We start from the raw sequence: 27,915 nt of genomic DNA on the forward strand, positions 1-27,915 counted from the left end.
TTTCAGAATTCCACACAAAATTACTTTTTGCCAAACGAGTCAGAGTTTGGCGTTAGTTGTGGTGATTTTCTTAATCCCAACCATTGTGAACATCACTTCAGATTAGCATAAAACATTCATTTTGCATTTCTGGTACTAATTTCCTTTAAATCATGTAGAATCCTAACTTTCTAACCTCACCAAGTTACCTCAACCTGTGTAGGTTTTGTTATTATTAATAATAATACTCACCAAACCATCGACATGTGCGTTTTCATATGTAACTTCTTCAAGAGGCGTAGCATCAGCTGCCAAACCATTATTCTCGTATTCTAAAACAGCTACTTGAAAGGCTTTAGTAAACCTTTCATCGCAATCCATGAGACCTTTAAATCTAATCCAATAAACATTCTTGGGTTGATCAGCGTTTAATATAAAATCAAATCTTTCTCCTGCGTAAGTTACCAAAGAAGTTGCTAAAAGAATTTTCATTATTTAATAATTAAATTGGTGCAAACATTATTATTAGGCGGCTTCTTAGACATGGACAATACTCCACACGGAGGCTGTCAAAAGAGCATTAGACGCGAGAGGAGTAGAAAGGACAACCTCCAAATGGATGGCACAACTGCTATCTACTAGAACAGCAGAAATAAGAGTAGGGCAATACACTTTTCCAATTACTCCTAGCAGGGGATGTCCACACTTGTCTGGAGCTTAGTGGTAGACAACTTTTATGTAGGCTAACTAAATTCTGCATATCCTTGTCAGGGTATAGTCATCTACGTAAGAGGATGCTTCGAGAATAAACTGTGTGGCATAGTTCCCAGGACCCTCAAACTCAAATTTATTGAATGGACGACAGAGGGAAAATATCTAGGACTCACACTAATAGTAAATTCCTTTGGAACAAATACGAAAAGGATGTAAGCACATGAAGCCACAAATGTCCTGATGGCGTGCAGAAACTTGGCAGGGAGAAATTGGGGCTGTAATCCAGAGATCCTACTAAGGATGTACACGATAATTGTGGGACTAATCGTAATATATGGGGCAGTGGTTTGGGGTACTAGAACTAGTCTGAATACTACGAGGAACAATCTTTTGAAGGTACATAGACTGGCTTGCACATATGCCGCCGGGGCCATGAAATCATACCCAACAGCTGCACTAAAAGTGATTCTAGATCTCCCGTTTTTCACATAGTACTGGAAATCACGTCCTTTTACGTCCTGAAGACGCTAGACTCAGCATTATAATATGGTGAATAAACGGAATTGGTTTATGGATGAGTTACTTAATTACTATTAAATTATAACTGTTATTCAAATGAAATTATAAATATTAATTAATAATAGTCAGTTTGATTATGAAACATTAACCCCTTGTTTAAAATTACGTCATATCCATTCACAAATAAATGTTATCAACAACAATTTGATTAGTTGATTTTTTCTAATTAAATTACCTTGTTTTGGTTTTATATCAGCTCCATCCGAACTAATAACGGTTATTGTGTGATTGTCTACGGTCATCTCTATGGGACAATTTAAAAAACCAGCATTTATTACTCTGAATCGGTAACGGTAACCCTAAAATAGAAAATTGCTTAAAAACACATTTTTTATAAACGGCGGAAGCGCTTTTAGGTTTCCTTGTAGAACTCTTTATAATAGCAGGCCGTTTATTTACAGTATTTCTTTTAAATAATTTCTTTTTTCTTTTCTTTTCTTTTCTTTTTTGTTTCTAGAGCTTTGTAAAATTTTATTTAGGTATATAAATGATTTGTGTAAACTCAATTAGTTATTTCAAGTTATCACAAGATTCCCAATGGCAAATCGAAAGTAGTCCACCAAAATCGATTAGCGCTTTTTGAAGGAGTCCTCCACGACCTACAGCAAGAAGTAAACCAGTTACGAGAAGAGGCTGACTCTGCCTGCTGGAAGCCAACATAAGTAAATAAACTATAACCGAGATAACAAGTAACCAGTTGGATTGGCGAGTTATCAGGAACATGGTAGAGGTGATATTCTAGGATTTTGGAGTTAAATTTGCGGCTATCCACCCCATCATCAGTACTTAGTAAAGACAGACATCTAGTATCGGCTATCCATGAGTTCCAGGAACGAACCAGTAAGCAAAATGGTTCCCTATTCCGGCCCAGTTCAGCTACTATGGAATTTTAAAAATTCGGCGAATTCGCGCGGTGCTTTTCAGGCGGCGTCTTTCACATTTTTCACTATAAATGATGTTTCCTATCAAAACTTTTTATTGTAGCAGGCGGTTTATTTACAGTATTTCGATTAAATAATTTCTATTTATTTATTTATTGTGTATTTTTCTGTTCTAGAACTTTGTAGAATTTAATTTGGGTATATAAATGATTTGTGTAAACGAAGAAAGTTAGTTTTAAACAAATATTGGTATTGAAAAGATTGAATAAGTAAAAGTAATCGATATTTATAAGTAAATTACTGTAAGTCAAGTATGTTGTATAATATTTAAATGATAAAAAATAGATAGAGTGAAAATGAATACAAAAAAAAAACGTTACAATATTTCTTCGATCTAGTAACGAATTTTGATGGAAATAGTTCTTACGTTTCTTTCGATTGCAGCAGTCAAATTTTGAATATTTTACTCCCGACTTTTGATATGGAGTTCGGCAAGTACGGAACATTCGTCTACATCAGGGGCTCCCAAACTTATTTTGTCTACTGCCCACTATGAAATCAATAGTGCATATCATGACACGCAGGACCGAGGTTTCAACTGGTGTTGTGTATACGATTTTTCTTCATAGCCAGTTGAAAGTCTTCTTCTTCTTCTACTTCTTGGAGAAGTTTTCTAGGACTATTATCGGAAGTCTGTTCTCGTCCATCCCCAAGCCCGGATAAAGGAGGAGGGTTCCCAGGCGAGGTTAGCTACCTACCTGGGGTAAAAGAACCAATTGGCTCACAGAACTGAAGATACACCAACAGTTGAAAGCACTTTTGTTCAAGTTTAAATGTTGATAAGCATGTTTTTGCATGTTTTCTGCTACTGCGTACACACTTTCGACCGACGTATCAAGCAAATAATTTATTTATCCAAATCCAAACATTAAAATTTGTAATGCAAGAGAGCTTTTGATCAGCATTAAACAATCGCGTCACCCGCTTCTCAGTTAACTTTATATTTACACAACAACGAAAACAGCTTTGTCAATAGATGTTTTCGTTTTTCATAAAAACTAACTAAATTCCCTGAATGATTGAGTGAAACTTTAGAATAAGAAGAATTCAAAATTATTCAGCACAAATCAAAAATATTCTTTCGTTTGTATTAGGAAAATAATCAACTCCAAATACCTACTTGTTCAACTTTAAATCTAGCAGGTGGCATAAAAAACGGAACGCCATCTCCAGTTTCATTTTCGAACTCCTTATATCTACCAAATCCATTTATTAACAAAGTCGGTGGTTTATTATCTCCGTCATTGTGATGATGTGATAAAAATACTTCATTACCAAGCTGAGTTACCCAATCAATAATCACCATAATGTGATTTGTTAAATCATAGTCGTACAAACCAATATGCGGGTCTTCTTCTTCTGGTACATGCACTATCAACGGACCATAGCAACCATCAGCCCTTTGCATACCTAGAAACAATAAAAAAAATAATCTTTTAGAAGAAGACCATAGAATAACGAATGGAAACGATTTAGCTCGAATCCACAAAAAGAGCAGAGAGGGAATGGGAATAAATCTTTTATTACCTATATGTGAATGCCAAAAGTGCGTTCCGGGCTGGTCAGCTTTAAAGGTATATCTGAAAGTGTTTCCAGGTAGAATTGGACATTGAGTAATATAAGGAACCCCATCCATATAAGGAGTTGCTTTCATATGCTGCCCGTGCCAGTGGATAGCTGTTGCCTCGCTCGTCATTTTGTTATAAACATCCACTACGATTGTATCATTATGACAAACCTACAAATTGAAGTAAAACACACAAAAATTAATGAGAGATACAATCGGAATCGTGCTGATAAACTTATACCTCAATTGCTGGTCCTGGTATTTTTCTGTTAACGGTGACTATTCCTCTTTTTGTACCATCACCTGGTATGCAGTCTTTTCGAAAACAGTCCGTTATGTTATAAGGGCAATCAAAACACGCCTTGCTCAAAGTATGGTAATATTCAACATCGAATTGGTATCTGCAGATCATGGGTGGGCTTCCCAAAATACAGTTTCGCTTACAAGGGTTATGTTTGTCTAAAAGAACGTATTCCACGTGATATTCTTCGGTCTGATTTCTATCCAGTTCTAAAAAAAGAATTACAATTAAAACTCATCGACTCATAACTACTATTAAGCAAAATAATAATGAAAATATTTATTTCTCCACGGGTTTTTACAGCTGCTGTTGTTTCCCTTTTCGTCTTCTCGGTACTCCCAATCGCCATCCTTTAAATCTATCTTTCTCATTGATTCAAAGAAACTAATTTATCAAAATTTCCTAGGTCTTCCTTCTACACATGAGACTCCAGCCGGTTGTGGTGTATGCTGTGTGAAGGGCAAGTTTAATTACACACTAGACAACATTTTAACTACGCTAATGGTTTGATCTGTTTAACAATTAACAACAAGCTATTTAGTCATTTTTCAAGCTGTTGGTGGTTTTGATCCCAACGTTCTTCCAAATGGGGCTTTTCAAATTTTTATCGCGTGATATTTAGATCAAGAATTCCGAAGAAACTGCTAGTGTTACTGAGAAATTATGTGGTATTGTATAGACAGCTCGTACTTGTGAAAAACTTTATCGGCTATTTGGTCAGAGAATCCTGAAGAATGAACTTTATTTAAACTACAGGTAGTTTAAGATCTCGCACCTCAATACCTGAGTACATTTTTCTCAACAGATATTCATTGTTATGTAGTTATTAATCCTTTTTATTGAGTTTGTGGTGCACTATATCCTCTGGGAGTATGATTTGCTGGTTAATATACTTGCTCTTGGTGAATCTGTGAGTGGCGAGACTTTATACCTACTATTTCGAAAGACTTGATTAAATTGTGAATCCCTGGTGGATAATTATCACAAATATCAATATTTTTTCGCTGCTTATTCATCAGACTTTAAGACATCCAATATTTTCATTGGATCATTTGAAGATTGAGCGTTTTCAATGATATCAGCCAGAATTAGGAACGAATTGAAGGTAATGAACAAAGTTCCGTTGAATATCCTACGCAGCACGTTACGCTTCAAACTATACAAAATCTCAAAATCAAAATTTGCATGTTGAAGCAATCCAATTAAGACGGAAAGCTTACTGAAAAACATTTAAACTAAGCTTCTTAGATGACCTGGTTTGTTTTGATATACAATGGTTGTACCAAAATGTAAAGTACTCACCATTATCTATTGCTTCGGTGTAGATGATATTTCCTTGCACGTGTAAAGAAAGACTGCAAATTATCACAACACATGTAAGCAACATGTTACCTGAAACAAATTTAGAAAACTATTATATTTATTATGATGCAATTTAATTCGAAGATATACGGTGAGGTTCTACAGTCCTCCTAGTGCTAAACTTTTTATACGTGGCTGCCAAATCTTCAAAAATCCAAGAAAAAAACACAAAAAATATTGAAGATACAAACTCTTATTGGGCAGAAACGATGTCAGATTTAAATTGGTACTGAGTTTGTGATGAAAATGCAGTGGAATGAAAAGGATTATACTTTTTGCACTATGTTCACGTGGATAGTTTCAAAGACTTGTGATGACCACGTTTAAATGAACAACCCACCTTTTGATGGAATCATAAATCTTATTGAACACGCGTTCGCAGTGGGAAATTTAACTGAAAATAGTTTTGTAACGTTGTGTTTAGTCAGTAAATTATCAAAAAATATCAATATTCATATTATATTGCGTCTTGTATTGCACTTAAAGCTTCTTGATTCATATACATCGGCCTTACTGATAACACAAACCAATCGAGATTCAAAAGTCAAGGTTCTCGAGAAGTTTCAGAAGAAAATATAAAAAATATTGAAGATACAAACTCGCATTGGGCAGAAAAGATGTCAGATTTAAATTGGTACTAAGTTTGTGATGAGAATGCAATGGAATAAAAAGGATTATACTTTTTGGACTATGTTCACGTGGATAGTTTCAAAGACTTGTGATGACCACGTTTAAATGAACAACCCACCTTTTGATGGAATCATAAATCTTATTGAACACGCGTTCGCAGTGGGAAATTTAACTGAAAATAGTTTTGTAACGTTGTGTTTAGTCAGTAAATTATCAAAAAATATCAATATTCATATTATATTGCGTCTTGTATTGCACTTAAAGCTTCTTGATTCATATACATCGGCCTTACTGATAACACAAACCAATCGAGATTCAAAAGTCAAGGTTCTCGAGAAGTTTCAGAAGAAAATATAAAAAATATTGAAGATACAAACTCGCATTGGACAGAATCGATCGCAGATTTAAATTGGTATTGAGTTTGTGATGAGAATGCAATGGAATAAAAAGGATTATACTTTTTGGACTATGTTCACGTGGATAGTTTCAAAGACTTGTGATGACCACGTTTAAATGAACAACCCACCTTTTGATGGAATCATAAATCTTATTGAACACGCGTTCGCAGTGGGAAATTTAACTGAAAATAGTTTTGTAACGTTGTGTTTAGTCAGTAAATTATCAAAAAATATCAATATTCATATTATATTGCGTCTTGTATTGCACTTAAAGCTTCTTGATTCATATACATCGGCCTTACTGATAACACAAACCAATCGAGATTCAAAAGTCAAGGTTCTCGAGAAGTTTCAGAAGAAAATATAAAAAATATTGAAGATACAAACTCGCATTGGGCAGAAAAGATGTCAGATTTAAATTGGTACTAAGTTTGTGATGAGAATGCAATGGAATAAAAAGGATTATACTTTTTGGACTATGTTCACGTGGATAGTTTCAAAGACTTGTGATGACCACTTTTAAATGAACAACCCACCTTTTGATGGAATCATAAATCTTATTGAACACGCGTTCGCAGTGGGAAATTTAACTGAAAAAAGTTTTGTAACGTTGTGTTTAGTCACTAAATTATCAATATTCATATTATATTGCGTCTTGTGTTGCATTAAAAGCTTCTTGATTCATTTACAGTGACCTCACTGAAAACGCAACACAATCAAGATCCAAAAGTCAAGATTCTCGAGAAGTTTTCGAAGAAAATACAAAAAATATTGAAGATACAAACTCGCATTGGACAGAATCGATCGCAGATTTAAATTGGTATTGAGTTTGTGATGAGAATGCAATGGAATAAAAAGGATTATACTTTTTGGACTATGTTCACGTGGATAGTTTCAAAGACTTGTAATGACCACGTGTAAAGAACAACCCACCTTTTGATGGAATCATAAATCTTATTGAACACGCGTTCGCAGTGGAAAATTTAACTGAAAAAAGTTTTGTAACGTTGTGTTTAGTCACTAAATTATCAATATTCATATTATATTGCGTCTTGTTTTGCACTTAAAGCTTCTTGATTCATATACATCGGCCTTACTGATAACACAATCCAATCGAGATCCAAAAGTCAAGATTCTCGAGAAGTTTCAGAAGAAAATGCAAAAAATATTGAAGATACAAAGTCTCATTGGGCAGAATCGATCGCAGATTTAAATTGGTATTGAGTTTGTGATGAGAATGCAATGGAATAAAAAGGATTATACTTTTTGGACTATGTTCACGTGGATAGTTTCAAAGACTTGTGATGACCACGTTTAAATGAACAACCCACCTTTTGATGGAATCATAAATCTTATTGAACACGCGTTCGCAGTGGGAAATTTAACTGAAAAAAGTTTTGTAACGTTGTGTTTAGTCACTAAATTATCAATATTCATATTATATTGCGTCTTGTGTTGCATTAAAAGCTTCTTGATTCATATACATCGGCCTTACTGATAACACAATCCAATCGAGATCCAAAAGTCAAGGTTCTCGACAAGTTTCAGAAGAAAATGCAAAAAATATTGAAGATACAAACTCGCATTGGACAGAAACGATGTCAGATTTAAATTGGTACTGAGTTTGTGATGAAAATGCAGTGGAATGAAAAGGATTATACTTTTTGGACTATGTTCACGTGGATAGTTTCAAAGACTTGTAATGACCACGTGTAAAGAACAACCCACCTTTTGATGGAATCATAAATCTTATTGAACACGCGTTCGCAGTGGAAAATTTAACTGAAAAAAGTTTTGTAACGTTGTGTTTAGTCACTAAATTATCAATATTCATACTATATTGCGTCTTGTGGTGCATTAAAAGCTTCTTGATTCATTGACAGTGACCTCACTGAAAACGCAACCCAATCAAGACCCAAAAGTCAAGGTTCTCGACAAGTTTCAGAAGAAAATGCAAAAAATATTGAAGATACAAAGTCTCATTGGGCAGAATCGATCGCAGATTTAAATTGGTATTGAGTTTGTGATGAGAATGCAATGGAATAAAAAGGATTATACTTTTTGGACTATGTTCACGTGGATAGTTTCAAAGACTTGTGATGACCACTTTTAAATGAACAACCCACCTTTTGATGGAATCATAAATCTTATTGAACACGCGTTCGCAGTGGGAAATTTAACTGAAAAAAGTTTTGTAACGTTGTGTTTAGTCAGTAAATTATCAAAAAATATCAATATTCATATTATATTGCGTCTTGTATTGCACTTAAAGCTTCTTGATTCATATACATCGGCCTTACTGATAACACAAACCAATCGAGATCCAAAAGTCAAGGTTCTCGAGAAGTTTCAGAAGAAAATGCAAAAAATATTGAAGATACAAACTCGCATTGGACAGAATCGATCGCAGATTTAAATTGGTATTGAGTTTGTGATGAGAATGCAATGGAATAAAAAGGATTATACTTTTTGGACTATGTTCACGTGGATATTTTCAAAGACTTGTAATGACTACGTGTAAAGAACAACCCACCTTTTGATGGAATCATAAATCTTATTGAACACGCGTTCGCAGTGGGAAATTTAACTGAAAAAAGTTTTGTAACGTTGTGTTTAGTCAGTAAATTATCAAAAAATATCAATATCCATATTATATTGCGTCTTGTATTGCACTTAAAGCTTCTTGATTCATATACATCGGCCTTACTGATAACACAAACCAATCGAGATCCAAAAGTCAAGGTTCTCGACAAGTTTCAGAAGAAAATGCAAAAAATATTGAAGATACAAACTCGCATTGGACAGAAACGATGTCAGATTTAAATTGGTACTGAGTTTGTGATGAAAATGCAGTGGAATGAAAAGGATTATACTTTTTGGACTATGTTCACGTGGATAGTTTCAAAGACTTGTGATGACCACTTTTAAATGAACAACCCACCTTTTGATGGAATCATAAATCTTATTGAACACGCGTTCGCAGTGGGAAATTTAACTGAAAAAAGTTTTGTAACGTTGTGTTTAGTCAGTAAATTATCAAAAAATATCAATATTCATATTATATTGCGTCTTGTATTGCACTTAAAGCTTCTTGATTCATATACATCGGCCTTATTGATAACACAATCCAATCGAGATCCAAAAGTCAAGGTTCTCGAGAAGTTTCAGAAGAAAATGCAAAAAATATTGAAGATACAAACTCTCATTGGGCAGAAACGATCTCAGATTTAAATTGGTACTGAGTTTGTGATGAGAATGCAATGGAATAAAAAGGATTGGACCACCATCACGAGGATGATCTCTAAGACTTATACAAACCAGCTTTGAATTAAAAAACAAAACTTGTTAGTCTCTTTATTTTCAAAAAACATAGAAGTTCATTGTATATGAGGCATAATTTTCCTTGAGGGTAAATATATTAACCATTAGTATTTTAAATGCACATACAAACAAAAATACTGTGTACTCTAAATTCTAAACGAATGAATTATGACAATTTATGGTGAAACATTATGTATGAAATAAAATATTATGTAATAAACAGCTATTTGACCTCCATACGTGTTTGTATTCAACTTCTTCAACAGAAATAACACCGTATAAAAATAATTTTTCAAACATCCTTTTTATAAAATCAGTTGAATTAAACTTAAAATAAAATTAAACATATGATTTAAACACTCAAATCCCAGTTCCGGAAGTATATTTTGAGTTTAAAAGGAGATGGCGGATTGTCACAAACAAACAAGCAAGAAAAGTAAAGGAAATAAAGTAAAAAACAAAAAAATATTGTTACGAAACAATTTTGTAAATCTTACATATAAAATTTGACGAAAAAAAAATGTCAAAGATCAGTTTTTCAAACGAAATTATTGATGAAAACATTCAAAAGAAACATCGAACTAAATTTATACTTGAAAGAATGTTCAAGTATTTCTTTGACAAGATAAAACCCTACTTCGTTGGAAGAGGGCTATTTCGGAAAAATATTAAAACAAACGTTGAATGTGAAAATATTTTTGGTATTTCAACGCACAAGTGTAAATCAAATGAACGTTTCCGAAATTAGGTAGTGCGGTCCATGAGTTTTTAACCAAACATAAATAAAAACTGATTATTTTTCAATTATTTCCACGCACTTTTCAGAACGTCTGACTGAAACTTCAATGCTACCATAGAAATATAATTGGGGCTCAGAATATTCGTACACCGTCTGTTTAATTTCATTGTCGCTGTTAAATATTTTACCCCTTAACTCGACCTTCAGCTTTGCGAACAAAAAATAGTCAGACAGAGTCGGATCAGGGCTATATGGTGGCGAAGCAGTTTTAATTTAATTTAATCGAGACCAAAAAGTCAATAATAAAATCGTGTCAATAGTACAATGTACTTATAAGGTTTATATGCACATTGATAATGCAATATTAATATGTTAAATTATTTACTTTCGCTTCGTGTTACCAACTTAATTTCTATTTATGCCGACAGTTCCATCTGCGACTTTAAATCGAAAATATAAACAGAACTTGACCTTGTGACCTTGTAGCATAACGAAATAGGAGGTTTGTTATGTATTTAGGTTTTCGTCGTTGATAACAAAAGATGCACCTTTTGTATCATCATTAAATGACACATTTTTAATAGTTAGTAATTTATTTAGTCATCTTACTAGGTACGAAATTGTACAGTAATAGTTGCTACATTGAAAAACAAAAATTCTTCGACATTGTAAATCAGCTGTTGAAGCCGATTGCAACAGCGAAGTAAACTAGACGTTGCTTCACGAGGAATTTCATACCAATAGTATTAATTTGTTTAAATTACCCTTGAAATAATAATTTCATTCATTATTGAAAATTAAGTTGTATAAAAAATTACGTAGCTATCAAGGTTGAACTTCCATCTAATTTTTTTTCTTAACATTTATTTTCTTTTTATAATATGAGGAATAAAAATCATAATAATTATTATGTTTTATTGTTATTAAAATTCAATAAAGAATATAAGTAATTAGTGTAGGAAATTAATGTGGTCAAACAGCGTAGATATTGAAACTACATTCACATTACCGGGGTTATCGAAAAGTTTCCGACCTCTATCTGTATATCTCAGCCCTTATCAATATAAGATGGAAATAGCGGGTGAACCCAAAAGTACATAGTATCCTAATAAAGAGTAATTTATTTCCATTTATTATTATATTCAAATAAATCTTTATCTATATTTAAAATAAAGGTAATTTTTTTGCTTTAGAAAAATCGTATATTACGACATAATTACGTAAATTTCGAAAAATTTAGTTTTCTCAATTCTATGATTTCGAATACGCCCTCTAGTGGTGAACAGAAAATAGTTTCCACGTGTTTCTAGAGGCCATTTTTGTTTTACCTCTGAAGCTGTTCTTAGTTGACCATCCAATACTTCTAAGGAGTTTGCAGAACTTTCAATTGCACAAAAATAGCAGCAAAGATTTAATAGGAATATTTAGGGTTTTTTAAACTTGTACAAAGCTGTTTTATTTCTACTATACTGTCAATGGACTACAGGAGAGTTGACGTCACACACCGCCATTGTTAGCTCGGGTCAAGGATCAACATTTTTAGTGTTGTCACTTCATTTTCATCTTCGCAGGTCATACAGCCTCGTTTGAAATCAGCGACCCAATAGTTCACTGTTGATAACGAAGAAACAGTCTCCCCAAGAGTAGAATCCAGTTCAGCTTTTATTTTGGTTGAGCCAAGACTTTTCAAATATGACTATTGTCTCACATAATAATGACAAATTTTTTCCATGTTTACAAATTGCTTGAAAACGTTAACTATCGATAGCTCCCAAGCAAATACTAAACAACTTGGCGGCTTCAAACTTGAAACACATGCTGTATAGATCATGCACATCTCTAGGTCAGGCCAGGTACTTCTGGGATCATCCTCGTATAGAAAATGGTGGACGACGTTTCGAACACCTAGGGCGCCATCAATTACGTTCTTAGTTATTTTGTTAGATTTGTTGCATAGTTTATTTAATGATTTGTAAAAACTTTATCTTTGATAGATAGTGCAGATTTGGAGGTTCCAATTTTTTAGATAACTCATCAAAATGACAATTGGCTACCAGGTTTTCTAAGAAGCTGCTAGCTTTATCTTTGTCCTTCCAGTCCATAAATTGTGAGTAAAATTTTTCGCTTCCTTTTGCTGATTTTACTAGCAAAAATTTATTTGCGGCTCTTGTGGTCTTGTCTATAATATTTATTGGAGTTAAATCATCGATCATCATCAATATCACTTGTACCTCAATGAACAATCAGTATAAAGTGGTAGAATTACATATTTAAAAAAATATCTATTATATGCACAGTGTTACCAGTATAAAAAATTCTGTATGTGAATTTTTTTTCTAATTACCATAGGTCGAAAATTTCAAAACATCAATACTAATATCCCTAGCATTAGAAATGGTACCAATGACTATTTATGCAAATACGTATGGCGCTACCACGAAAATTACATATAATGAAAGTATAAACATAGTAAATCAATTATATGTTAGCATTGACATACTAAATTGTTGGACTCAATTAGATAATACGTTGCCCAATTCGCAGTTCAAAAGAAAACTGTTTACTCAAGAAGATTCTGACATCTAAATATAATTTATAAAAATGTATGATGGTGCATGTATTTTTAAGTGTTTTAGTGATTTCAATATGGCCAAGAAGGCGTTTAGAACATTTTCGACAGTCCACATAAAAAACAAATGATGACATCGAACAAATCCGTAATCTGATTCAGTCTGATTACCGGTTAAGTATACTTATAATTGCTGAATCTGTAGGCTTCAGCCTCCTAGAGCTAGAGCATGTGTCGTGTGATTTCTATCTGTTTCCTAAAGTGAAATCTAGACTAGAAGAAACAAGATTTGAATTCGTAATCTGATTCAGTCTAACTATCGATTAAATATACTTATAATTGTTGAATCTGTAGGGAAAAAACTCAAAGAGTTGGATTCATTGCTTCCTCACCAAACCAATGCCTTGGATCAATCCGTATTTTCTATCAAGGGGCTTCAAGCTCCTAGAGCTATACCATCCGCATTATTCCCCGAATCGTGTGTCGTGTTATTTCTATCTGTTGTTTAATGTGAAATCTAGACTAGAAGAAACAAAATTTGAATCCGTTTCACAGAAGAAGATTTTTACTACTGTTTCAAACGAAATAAAGTATTGAAAGCACCAGTCTTTTTATATTATAGCCACAAATACTTCATGTTTGAGCAGGGATTGTAGGAAACCAAGTAATAAGAACTACAACAGCTCTCAATGCTGTTCAATATGTGAAATTAGTCTGTAATTGGTTGCTTAAGTGCTTTTTGAAAACTCTAACCTGGTATCAGGAAGATCACCTATTAGCTGATTGCGGATCCTAACCTAGAACGAGATTTAGATCATAGTTTCCTAATGTCTGGTTCAATTTTCGGTGGAAATTTCAAATTTAAAACATGATCTACAAGAACTTTTGATTTTTATTACTTTTCTGTGCTTCAATTCTTCTATTATACTTTCTAGTCATTTAAAGAGAATAAATTATTTCTAAAGTTCATAGACAAATGATACAGTGAGTCAGCTGATCACATTTACCCGTTATCCTACCAGGACAGCAAGATGCTATCATACGATTACGACCCGATTAATTCGATCAGATTCTGAACAGCAATGAAAGTGATCCGGGTTAGTTTCCTAACATTCAGATCATGATTGGAAAAAAGCCCAAAACTTCTTATTCTTATATAAATACTTCAAATTTTCAAGAGCGTTCCTTCGTCATCCTTCATTGTCTTATCCGTTAGGAACGTTGGCTATTAACAAGGCTATTATTATCTTATTTACTGTGTTTCAGATCCAATTTCAGTTTTTCTTTACTGTTGGTGATGTGCTCCGTCCAGGATATTTTCAAAACACGCCGAAATTTCCACATTCGGATAGATTCCAGTTTCTTAAAGTAGCCTTGGTTGTACTTCGTAAAACAAAACAGAAAATATGTAGCACCTCGCTAGTTTTGATTTTAGTTGTGAAGAAATATCTTCGCTGGTATATAGTTTCTTGTTAAACGCAGCTCGAGTTCTTTCTATGATCAGTGATCGTATTTCTGATGCCTGGTCCCGTTTCGCGTTTACTGTGATTCCAAGATATGTGTATCTATGTTTATCGTTTGCTAATAATCAAACAAATGTTTTATTTTTGACATAATCAAGAAAATTCCATATTCTTCACTTGCTGCGTATATTTTTGCATAATATTTTGTAGCTCTTCATTGTTATTTGCTATAATTACTGTGTCATCGGCATATCTAATATTGTTGATTGCTTCTCGTGGTTTCGATGCCATCTGGTAGCTCTGTTTTTCTAAATATTTCTTTGGAGTAACTTTTGAATAACAGAGGTAACAGAATATAAGATACTTTTATTTTTGAAGTGGACTCCAGTACATATTAACAATAATAAGTATATACTTTTCGTAAATACCTGTATTTTTAAGAAATTTTTCGTGTTTGACGTTATCGAAAGCGCTGGAGAAATCGATAAAGCACAGGTGTACGTCTTCGTTCATATCTCTGGATGAGTACCTGTAGGTTAAAGATGGCTTCCCTTGCACCTAGTCCTTATCGATTATAAACAAACTTTGAGGGACGATATTGACCCTTTGTTGTTATGTGCCTAGTATTTCGTCACAAATAAAGTATTACCCGGATTTCAAGGGTGTAATTTTCATTAATTATTTATAAGACATGGAGGCCGATACCTGACCAAAATTATGTTGATTTCCAGCCGCGTTTTGTTGCCGAACTTCATTATATAATACTATATATTTCAAAATATTTATTTATATTGTTACTATTTTAAAATATTTATGAATCCGGTTGTGGAACAAAAAATATATTCAAATATATAAAAAGTTTTTTATGATTCGATAAAAAAATATATTGGAATTTCAAATTTTTTTCCATATCCTGTTCTGTTAAATTATTTATTAGAATCACAACTGCCTTGTATCCGGGGATTGATTGGACATAAAACAAATAGCGACAATAATTTACCACGCTTCATTAATAAAAAAAAGCAAAAGTGATCTAGAGGTGAGTAATTCATTATAATGAACCATTATTCACTGTCTCTTTTCATATTAATTATGTAACATTTGATAAAAAATCCGCATTCCTCGTCGAAAACGAAGATATCACACCCAACACAAGCTGAAATTTCATATATTTAAAATGTAAATATAATAAATTAAACTTTACCTTTACTTTGGAGAACTTGCATTGTAAATTAATAATTTCTAAAAAATATTTGCCGAAAAAACTATTTATAATAAGCAGGTTGATGTCTTAGTTTGTTCGCCTAAGGGGCGCAATTAAAGTGGTGGGATATACTAACACCAATAAACCATTAACTCTTTGTCCGAAGGAGAATTACAAATAAACTCATAAACTCATATACACACAGGTGTAACTGATAAAAGTATGTATAAAAAGACTTTTCTTCAAGTATTTTGTTTGATTTTTATGTATAAAAAAGTCCTTTCAAATATTTTTGGGACTGTTTGAATGAAAATAGGAGATTTGTTCCAAAAATAGCGAACCTATCCTCGCAATATCTGCTTTGGTATTTTTCATCATCCGGTGAGTTACATCAACAGTCCTAGAAGTCCGTTTTCAAAATTTCCTCGAGTACATTGGGCACATTAATTTCAACAGACTCACAGGGAGACGCTGACGAAGCAGTAGGACTTGGTGCTTTGAAAATATTGCAACTCAAGGTTTATGGAATGCGTTACTTCGAAGTAGTATTCTTATTCTCAAAATGGTTTTTCCAAATTCCAACTTTTGATGTCTCCGCGGCCAACGAAACAAAACTTGTTCATAATCATAGAAAAAACAATATCTGTTTTTCAATAATACGTTCGATCTTCCGACCTCATATGGGTTTTTCCACAAAAAAAATTATTGAAATTCTTCTTAATTGCATTAAAACTTATACAAGTGAATTATGAATTTTAATCAAATTGTTTAGGTCCGTATTATGATTTCAGTGTATGTGAACTATTTTGATGAGCATTTAATCTATTTCCTTAATATTAATATGTTTGTCCTATGTAAACAGCATCACAATTTTCACTTGAAACCTTTATTCAAATAATTTGATAGTTTTAAATTTATTTCGACTTTTCTTGATTATAGCCGATCATACCTATTTATCATCAAATTCGTTGATCTATTTTTTTTTTAATAACAAAATGCGACGAAGAAATAAAATCACTTGTAAATAAACATACACGCCGGTCACGGTCTCCACGTCCAGTCGGTAACTGGAAATCTTACTGGTGAATCCCATGCCCAAAGTTGGTTACTGGAAGTTTTGACTTCGAGATATGAAGACAAACTTTTGGTACTATCCTCGTAAACTAATTACAATTTATTCTAGATGAAATTTAGTATGTTTCTGGAATAACTTTGTTAGCATTAAATTTGGAATACAATAATTGAAATGTATGTTTCATCCTCATTAATAATATCAGATTATTCTAAAAAAACTGCATTTTTTGTATCGCGTATATAACGATCGTTTATTGATTATCAACTGATTCAGGATTTAATTTGTGACTATTAAACAAAACTGATAACGAATCCCACATTCGGTTGTCTATTCGGTTCATAATGAAACATACGCAGTGCTTCAATCTTGATTACGGCTTGGTCCAGAATACGTTTTATCTTTGAATTGAAAACAATTTTAATAATGATTGACTCCATTCTGGTCTGATTTTATCGACCTGATTTTTGATGTAATGCTAAATTGATGGTGGTATTTGCATTGTGAAATATCCTCTCGGTATTTCGTAAACTATTAAAAATATTTGTGCCCATATGAAACCAATCCCAAAACGGATATTTCTTTAATAGTTATGTAATTCAGTCATAACTAATTTCGATCATTCAAATTAAATAAGATGAAAATAGAAGGTAATAATTCAGCAATGATTTTTAATTAATTGAACGCCGTAAAAAAGTATTCATTGGCTAGGTGTCATTATTTGTTTATTTTTTGCTTGTTACAATGATTTTTTTAACAATCCTATAATTAATAATTCTTGAACGAAAATTGGTATTTAATAGCATTTTTTTCTTCAATCTCAAAAATTTATACTTCAAGGTCTAGGACTTGATTATTCTCAGTTCTTCATTCTAAGAAGTTTTTATTAGTAATAAAAGGAAGGAACAGCAATAACCAATGATTAAATAAACTAGCATCACAACGAGTCGTACATAACAGCCCAAAATCACAAAATGACTTGATTATTCTTTATTTTATCAAGTTTTTATTAGTTATAAAAGGAAGGAACAGCAATAACCAATGATTAAATAACCTAACATCACAACGAATCGTTCATAACAGCCCACAATAACAAGATGACTTGATTATTCTTCATTTTATCAAGTTTTTATTAGTAATAAAAGGAAGGAACAGCAATAACCAATGATTAAATAACCTAACATCACAACGAATCGTTCATAACAGCCCACAATCACAAAATGACTTGATTATTCTTCATTTTATCAAGTTTTTATTAGTAATAAAAGGAAGGAACAGCAATAACCAATGATTAAATAACCTAACATCACAACGAATCGTTTATAACAGCCCACAATCACAAAATGACTTGATCATTCCTTTTTTTATCAAGTTTTTATTAGTAATAAAGAGAAGGAACAGCAGTATCCAATGATTAAATAACCTAGCCTCACAACGAATCATTCATAACAGCCCACAATCACAAAATGACTTGATTATTCTTCATTTTATCAAGTTTTTATTAGTAATAAAAGGAAGGAACAGCAATAACCAATGATTAAATAACCTAACATTACAACGAATCGTTCTTAACAGCCCAAAAGCACAAAATGACTTGATTATTCTTCATTTTATCAAGTTTTTATTAGTAATAAAAGGAAGGGACAGCAATAACCAATGATTAAATAATCTAGCATCACAACGAATCGTTCATAACAGCCCACAATCACACAATGACTTGATCATTCTTTATTGTAACAAGATTTTATTAGTTATAAAAGGAAAGAAAAGCAATATCCAATGATTACATAACCTAGCATCACAACGAATCGTTCATAACAGCCCACAATCACAAAATGACTTGATCATTCTTTATTGTAATAAGATTTTATTAGTTATAAAAGGAAAGAAAAGCAATATCCAATGATTACATAACCTAGCATCACAACGAATCGTTCATAACAGCCCACAATCACAAAATGACTTGATTATTCTTCATTTTATCAAGTTTTTATTAGTAATAAAAGGAAGGGACAGCAATAACCAATGATTAAATAATCTAGCATCACAACGAATCGTTCATAACAGCCCACAATCACAAAATGACTTGATTATTCTTCATTTTATCAAGTTTTTATTAGTAATAAAAGGAAGGGACAGCAATAACCAATGATTAAATAATCTAGCATCACAACGAATCGTTCATAACAGCCCACAATCACACAATGACTTGATCATTCTTTATTGTAACAAGATTTTATTAGTTATAAAAGGAAAGAAAAGCAATATCCAATGATTACATAACCTAGCATCACAACGAATCGTTCATAACAGCCCACAATCACAAAATGACTTGATTATTCTTTATTTTATCAAGTTTTTATTAGTTATAAAAGGAAGGAACAGCAATATCCAATGATTACATAACCTAGCACCACAACGAACCGTTCATAACAGCCCACAATCACAAAATGACTTGATCATTCTTTTTTTTATCAAGTTTTTATTAGTAATAAAAGGAAGGAACAGCAATAACCAATGATTAAATAACCTAGCATCACAACGAATCGTTCATAACAGCCCACAATCACAAAATGACTTGATTATTCTTTATTTTATCAAGTTTTTATTAGTAATAAAAGAAAGGAACAGCAATAACCAATGATTAAATAACCTAGCATCACAACGAATCGTTCATAACAGCCCACAATCACAAAATGACTTGATTATTCTTTATTTTATCAAGTTTTTATTAGTAATAAAAGGAAGGAACAGCAATAACCAATGATTAAATAACCTAGCATCACAACGAATCGTTCATAACAGCCCACAATCACAAAATGACTTGATTATTCTTTATTTTATCAAGTTTTTATTAGTAATAAAAGGAAGGAACAGCAATAACCAATGATTAAATAACCTAGCATCACAACGAATCGTTCATAACAGCCCACAATCACAAAATGACTTGATTATTCTTTATTTTATCAAGTTTTTATTAGTTATAAAAGGAAGGAACAGCAATATCCAATGATTACATAACCTAGCACCACAACGAACCGTTCATAACAGCCCACAATCACAAAATGACTTGATCATTCTTTTTTTTATCAAGTTTTTATTAGTAATAAAAGGAAGGAACAGCAATAACCAATGATTAAATAACCTAGCATCACAACGAATCGTTCATAACAGCCCACAATCACAAAATGACTTGATTATTCTTCATTTTATCAAGTTTTTATTAGTAATAAAAGGAAGGGACAGCAATAACCAATGATTAAATAATCTAGCATCACAACGAATCGTTCATAACAGCCCACAATCACAAAATGACTTGATTATTCTTCATTTTATCAAGTTTTTATTAGTAATAAAAGGAAGGGACAGCAATAACCAATGATTAAATAATCTAGCATCACAACGAATCGTTCATAACAGCCCACAATCACAAAATGACTTGATTATTCTTTATTTTATCAAGTTTTTATTAGTTATAAAAGGAAGGAACAGCAATATCCAATGATTACATAACCTAGCACCACAACGAACCGTTCATAACAGCCCACAATCACAAAATGACTTGATCATTCTTTTTTTTATCAAGTTTTTATTAGTAATAAAAGGAAGGAACAGCAATAACCAATGATTAAATAACCTAGCATCACAACGAATCGTTCATAACAGCCCACAATCACAAAATGACTTGATTATTCTTTATTTTATCAAGTTTTTATTAGTAATAAAAGAAAGGAACAGCAATAACCAATGATTAAATAACCTAGCATCACAACGAATCGTTCATAACAGCCCACAATCACAAAATGACTTGATTATTCTTTATTTTATCAAGTTTTTATTAGTAATAAAAGGAAGGAACAGCAATAACCAATGATTAAATAACCTAGCATCACAACGAATCGTTCATAACAGCCCACAATCACAAAATGACTTGATTATTCTTTATTTTATCAAGTTTTTATTAGTAATAAAAGGAAGGAACAGCAATAACCAATGATTAAATAACCTAGCATCACAACGAATCGTTCATAACAGCCCACAATCACAAAATGACTTGATTATTCTTTATTTTATCAAGTTTTTATTAGTTATAAAAGGAAGGAACAGCAATATCCAATGATTACATAACCTAGCACCACAACGAACCGTTCATAACAGCCCACAATCACAAAATGACTTGATCATTCTTTTTTTTATCAAGTTTTTATTAGTAATAAAAGGAAGGAACAGCAATAACCAATGATTAAATAACCTAGCATCACAACGAATCGTTCATAACAGCCCACAATCACAAAATGACTTGATTATTCTTTATTTTATCAAGTTTTTATTAGTAATAAAAGAAAGGAACAGCAATAACCAATGATTAAATAACCTAGCATCACAACGAATCGTTCATAACAGCCCACAATCACAAAATGACTTGATTATTCTTCATTTTATCAAGTTTTTATTAGTTATAAAAGGAAAGAAAAGCAATATCCAATGATTACATAACCTAGCATCACAACGAATCGTTCATAACAGCCCACAATCACAAAATGACTTGATTATTCTTTATTTTATCAAGTTTTTATTAGTAATAAAAGGAAGGAACAGCAATAACCAATGATTAAATAACCTAGCATCACAACGAATCGTTCATAACAGCCCACAATCACAAAATGACTTGATTATTCTTTATTTTATCAAGTTTTTATTAGTAATAAAAGGAAGGGACAGCAATAACCAATGATTAAATAATCTAGCATCACAACGAATCATTCATAACAGCCCACAATCACAAAATGACTTGATTATTCTTTATTTTATCAAGTTTTTATTAGTTATAAAAGGAAGGAACAGCAATATCCAATGATTACATAACCTAGCACCACAACGAACCGTTCATAACAGCCCACAATCACAAAATGACTTGATCATTCTTTTTTTTTATCAAGTTTTTATTAGTAATAAAAGGAAGGAACAGCAATAACCAATGATTAAATAACCTAGCATCACAACGAATCGTTCATAACGGCCCACAATCACAAAATGACTTGATTATTCTTTATTTTAACAAGTTTTTATTAGTAATAAAAGGAAGGAACAGCAATAACCAATGATTACATAACCTAGCATCACATCGAATCGTACATAACAGCCCACAATCACAAAATGACTTGATTATTCTTTATTTTATCAAGTTTTTATTAGTAATAAAAGGAAGGAACAGCAATAACCAATGATTAAATAACCTAGCATCACAACGAATCGTTCATAACAGCCCACAATCACAAAATGACTTGATTATTCTTTATTTTATCAAGTTTTTATTAGTTATAAAAGGAAGGAACAGCAATAACCAATGATTAAATAACCTAGCACCACAACGAACCGTTCATAACGGCCCACAATCACAAAATGACTTGATTATTCTTTATTTTAACAAGTTTTTATTAGTAATAAAAGGAAGGAACAGCAATAACCAATGATTACATAACCTAGTATCACATCGAATCGTACATAACAGCCCACAATCACAAAATGAACGTAAATATCATTATCAATCTGAACGTAAAAAGCAACACGATCCAGAAGCCTAGTAAACGAAGTGATACTCCAATTTCTATTCTTTACCGTCACCATATAGTTTTTTTTTTTTTTTTGGATTCGACTCTTAGTATTTCTTCAGAAGACTGACCAAAAGCACTACCTCATCGTTATATAAACCGCATTTTTTTTAAATAACTTCATTAGACAATAAAAATGCAAAACCAATACAAGCGAGTTTTCCTTCTCTCGGAAAAATTAGTTTATACCGCGTGGGTGACAACTGACAAAAAAATGTGAGTTCAAGTGTGAAACTATGTAATAAAGCAGCTCTCTTCGTAGTTTAAACTTCAGTTTTACTATAAGTTGTAAAATTGCGCTTCTCATCAAAAAACGCAGATTTTAACAACTAATATGATACACACAGTCGTCGCAGTGTTTCCTATTTCTTAAACCCATTCCTATCAGTAAACTGATGTATTAAGAATGATCAAAATACATTCTAATACCATATTTATGAAGTATATATTTGTTTGACAGTGTATGAATAACAATAATCTTATAAATTAATAGTGATACTTCGAAAAATTATCATTGATAATTTGTCGAGTGAATAACTACTTTTTTTTAACGGAACGCAAGGTCAATTACGTTGGATCATATAAAGAGATTGTGTCTATTAATTATTTAAAACGAGTCATTTGAATTTCCGTATCTGTAACAAAAACCGGTAAATACTAGAAGATGTACATACTTCGGTCATTTTCAAGTTTTTTGCGTAATTCCACAGCGTGTAGATGGTTTTTGCCATGTCGTTTCAATCGCTTCTTTATTATCAAGGATGCCAGCTTGAAATGTAATTCCCATAAATTTATTTTTGTCTTTCAAGTTTTATTTTAGTGTCTATTGAATAACGTCATTCTATTAAGTATTCTATATATATACAAGAAGAAATAGTTCTTTAAGTCTTTAATATATACAATATTTCATTTGAGAATCGAGTCTACAAATTTGTATTGATAAAAACCGTAAACGAATTATCTTTGCGGTAATAACTTTACTAATTTTCAAATTTATACTAATTTGACAGTAATAATTATGTTGTGGAGTCGCTCCGCAGCTCGAAGAAGTAGTTTTTGTTCCTTTGTGAGCAAACGCGGCACCCATCTTGCCCACAGCTTTCTCATGTCCAAATTTTCAGTTAATATGCAATGTATCGCACCCTTTGAGTCTGCTAGCTCGAGCACTTTCAGTCGATGATAATCCAGTATCGCTTTTTAGATTTTTTTCAACATTTCTGGAGTCGTTACCTCATTGGTCAGTCCTGGTTTTCGCCGGCCTCGTTTAAACTCAAAGTCAAAAATACACAATGTTCAAATCAAAACCTAGAAACCCTAGAAAATTGGTTACCAGGATACTCTAAATACATTATTATTACTGGATAATATTGCCTGGACATAATAATAATCATTTAGAGGATTAAATAACTTTTCAATAAGATAAAGCACCCTCACATGAAGGTTTTGAAACGACAAAAGATATCCAATAGAGTGTCTGGCCACATCACTGAATCTCTAGCCTTTAGGCATCTTTTTAAGCGAATCCTGCAGAGATGTTTAACAAATAGTATTCAAATCAAAACTAAATTAAATAAAAAATTCCTTGTAAAGAAGGATTTTGTATCGTCTTCCTCTCAATAAACACTTGGTTTATTAGTTTTTGGCAATTCAAGCATAAAATTACATTATTAAATAACAACATAACAACCCTTAAACTCGTAAATAATCTAGCTTTTCATTGTTGAAATAATTTTATGTGCAAAAACAATACAATTAAATATTCATGGTTTATGGTATAAGTTATATGGCTAAAGCGGTGAGCTCTAGGCTTGAGCTGAAGAGCAAAAAGATCTACAAGAATCAGTGAGTGATAGCTACAAGGTTCAGCTCTTTCAGATGTCCGGTCACGAGAGCAAGAACGAGTCTGAATCGGTCACCAGATTTAGATCAGCAAAATGGAATTACCTGGCATACATAGATGGATTTTTTGCCTCTCTTACAAACTAACTGCTTCACTTAAATAGCCGAGAAATTCGTGACAGGTCTATACTACTATAGGCATCACAAACGATTCGATTTCCACAGAAGAAACAGCAGACCATTTCATCGTTTTATGTTGAGCAAGTCTTAGAGTTTGCCTAACGACGTAAAAATGTTCAAGCCATGATGCCTGATTCGTTTTTCCAAAGATAAAGACGACTTTTGGTAGCTTTAAATGAGACACGACGGGTTCATCACTTATGTCCCTAACCGCTCACTACCCTACAATGGATTCCTGGACACACCGGAGCGAGGCAAGCCCTTCGTGGGACCCGAAACTTTCTGTGATATCAGCTACAGAACAATAGAAAAAGCACTGGAACAGAATGTAGATAGGACCAAAACCATTTATTGGGACAACCTTCAGAAGCTGACTCTTCTGGGAAACTATAACTAGAGTAGATCTGCTGAATGTATCAACCTAAAAAAGAATATTAACAGGAGTTCTATCGGGGTACTGTCTCCTCGACAAACACCTGAAGTGAAACACTCAGGAACTCCAGAGCACTACACCTGGGAGCGCTTGAAATAGAAGACGAAGATCTCGGGCAATTAAAGCCATCCCACATTCTAGACTTTTTAAAAGGAGTGCGATCAATGTAAACACGGAGTTCTTCTTTGGGTCGCAGTGTATACGAGACCCCACATCTATATATACATAATTTTGAAACAGAAGAGACCTAAAATCAAGAAGATTTACATAAACACATACAATCGGTCACTACCCAACTAGATTTATTCACAAAAATCGACATCCTGTATAACTAATGACTACAGAGTTGTTTTTTGAACATTTGATAGTTCATTTGAAACTTAGACACGCTCTAAAATATCATCACGTTTTATCTGAATGAATGAAAATACTTATCATAACCATACGTAATTTTTTATAATGGTACTTTTTTTCCATGGTCAATAACCGTTACAAAACCTGACCTTATCCTCGATATTTACCAGTAAGATTATTTAAAATTCAAACAAACCATTTCAAAAATGACTTTTTCCGAAAAATAGAATATAATGGTAGGTATATCAATGGAATTAACATCATAAAACGTATATGCTCAAGGTGATTCTGATTGGTTAATAGTTGTTAGCCCATTATAAAAGAACCAATTAAAAAAGTAAATACCAAAAATTGCATCACAATGTTTGTATAGAATCGTTGTACATAAATTTAAAAATAATTATTTCATAAAGTAACGTTATAAACAATTGTATAAATAACATTAAAAAGTAAAATTTTAATTATTTCATACCGTAATAATAATTGAAATCAGCTGAATAAAATTGTTTATTTATTATTATTGGCTACTTCAGAACATAACCTAAAAAGTCTTTGCTTATTTTCGAGTGAGCTTTTAAGGTGTTTCTTTGTGATCTGCATTTAGAAAATTGTTTCTATACCTAAAGCATAGTTTTAAGACTCCAAAATGAGTAGTTTTCTTGTGAATTGAGATACCGAGAGCCCGGAAGTTATAATTAGATACAAACAAAAAATAGTCTTGGTGAACAATATAGAGTCCTGTTTAGTTTTACTCACTCAGACTTAAATATCAATCCAATGTAATTCACATATCCCAAATTACAACGGAAATTATAAAAAAGACAAAAGTAAGCTCTTATTCTTCTATTCTTACACGTGGAAGTTCTTTTCATTTAGTTTTTTAATCAAGAACTTTGTATAGACGTTTGTCTCTAACATAATTATTATTAAACAACGTTTTACAACATAAAATACAATTTTAGCATTTACCATCATGCTGCCTATTGTAAAGATTGATTTTGATATTAACTTGACATTCTGCTGCAATTGCCTATTGATGCAATCCATCTAGAAGAACTAAAAGTATCGCTAAAACCAGGCTTTCATTTTTTTCTTTTGACCAAGGATGAGCAATCAAGTTGAAAACATTGTCACCAAAAGAGCTGATGCAACCCAATGAGATACCTGACATAGTCGTTGTGGGAGTTTTACAAATTTAAACATAATAAAAATACTTATAACTAACACTAACAGAGTAGTGAATTTAGAAGTTTTGAATGTTTGAATTCATACGAGTTTGAGCACAAAAGTTGAAATAATGAATTACAAAAACTAAAACATCAAAATGCAACGGATTCTAATAGACCTAAAGAACGATGTCTTGAATATACTAATAAACAAGAAAGCTTTCGATTCAGAGACTCATAATTTGTTGATTAAAACTCTAAACAAGTAAATAGAAACAAAACTAGAACATAATAAAACACAAATCCTATCGGACCAAAGAAGATGTAAATTACATCTATAACCAGTTGCAGCAAATTTCTTTATAGTTTTTAACTACATCTTCTAATTATAACTCCTTTGGAATAGTTATATGGATCCGAATGGATTTGGAAGCAATGATTAGAGAGGTCAGAACAGAATTTAGAAAATAAAGAAAGTATTATCGAAAAGTGTTTGTTTAAAGAATAACTTTACCTTGAGAAAAATTTAGCATGAGCTCTAAAACATTAAAATGCAACTGAAAACTCATTTGGGTCAAAGAATTTGAAAAACACTTCTGTAATCATTTGTAGGAACTTAACTCAATAAATATCATCGGAGTCGTAAATATTCATGCGTTTCATCACTCCTTTGGTATAACCAAATGGATTTTGAGGATTTTGAACAGAAAAATCAGAAAGTATTTTGAGAAATACTTCTATTACCAATTGCAGCAAACTTTACTCAAGAAATTACACAAGTTGTAACATGTAACAACAGGCGCAATATCTCTTTAAAAATAAAAAAAATAATCCGGGGAAGCTCTAATAATTGACCTCTAGATAACAAAAAATACAAATGCAAAAGATAAATATGCAAAGTAATAAAAGAAATGTGACATTATCAAGAAATCAACATCGTTATAAATTTTTTTCTAAAAAATTAAGTAATGTAGAAATCTGTAATATTAAATGCGACAAACATCGTTGAAGGGGACTGAAACGATGAATAATATCATTAAAAATATTTTTTTGCTACATAAAACTCAAATTTATATGAAGAGTTTCCTTATTTAATTATTGAATGAGATAATTTTAATTTATTCGAATTTCTATAAATATTGTATAAACTATTATTTAGTTCAAAACCCATGCGATTATAAAAAAATGAATTCAAGACTCACCAATTATTGAAATAGAAAAAAAAAACAAAAACACTACCACTTGAAATTTAATCGGCCACCACTAGAACTCCGCAGCATTTGGCAACGAATTTGTAAAGATATACCATCAAATACAGCTCACAATAAAAGAAGATAAAAGAGGGGATAATCTAAGTAATATGGAGAAGGTTATACTTGGGATTTACCAGAACAAACATCGTAAAGATGAACGAAAGAAGTAGCCGCAGAAATTCCGAATCACCGGAAACTAATTACACTGATACACATTTTCGTTAATTTTACGGTTGTAC

The 27,915-nt window shown here is 32.1% G+C and overlaps 1 protein-coding gene across 1 annotated transcript in view; it reads right to left on the bottom strand.

The window, feature by feature from the left end:
* LOC130448620 (uncharacterized) overlaps positions 1 to 27,708 on the bottom strand; it is a 35,283-nt gene extending 7,575 nt beyond the window's left edge. The window contains exons 1-7 of the mRNA XM_056786053.1: positions 27,626 to 27,708; positions 5,384 to 5,473; positions 4,022 to 4,290; positions 3,741 to 3,951; positions 3,334 to 3,623; positions 1,448 to 1,571; positions 232 to 455 (exon numbers count right to left, since the gene is read on the bottom strand). Of these exons, the coding sequence (XP_056642031.1) occupies positions 232 to 455; positions 1,448 to 1,571; positions 3,334 to 3,623; positions 3,741 to 3,951; positions 4,022 to 4,290; positions 5,384 to 5,468 (1,203 nt within the window). The 5' untranslated portion in view covers positions 5,469 to 5,473; positions 27,626 to 27,708. The remainder of the gene's footprint in view (positions 1 to 231; positions 456 to 1,447; positions 1,572 to 3,333; positions 3,624 to 3,740; positions 3,952 to 4,021; positions 4,291 to 5,383; positions 5,474 to 27,625) is intronic.
* Between the last annotated feature and the right edge of the window lie 207 nt (positions 27,709 to 27,915).

The sequence above is a fragment of the Diorhabda sublineata genome, chromosome 9 (genome assembly GCF_026230105.1).
Source record: "Diorhabda sublineata isolate icDioSubl1.1 chromosome 9, icDioSubl1.1, whole genome shotgun sequence".
NCBI lineage: Eukaryota > Metazoa > Arthropoda > Insecta > Coleoptera > Chrysomelidae > Diorhabda > Diorhabda sublineata.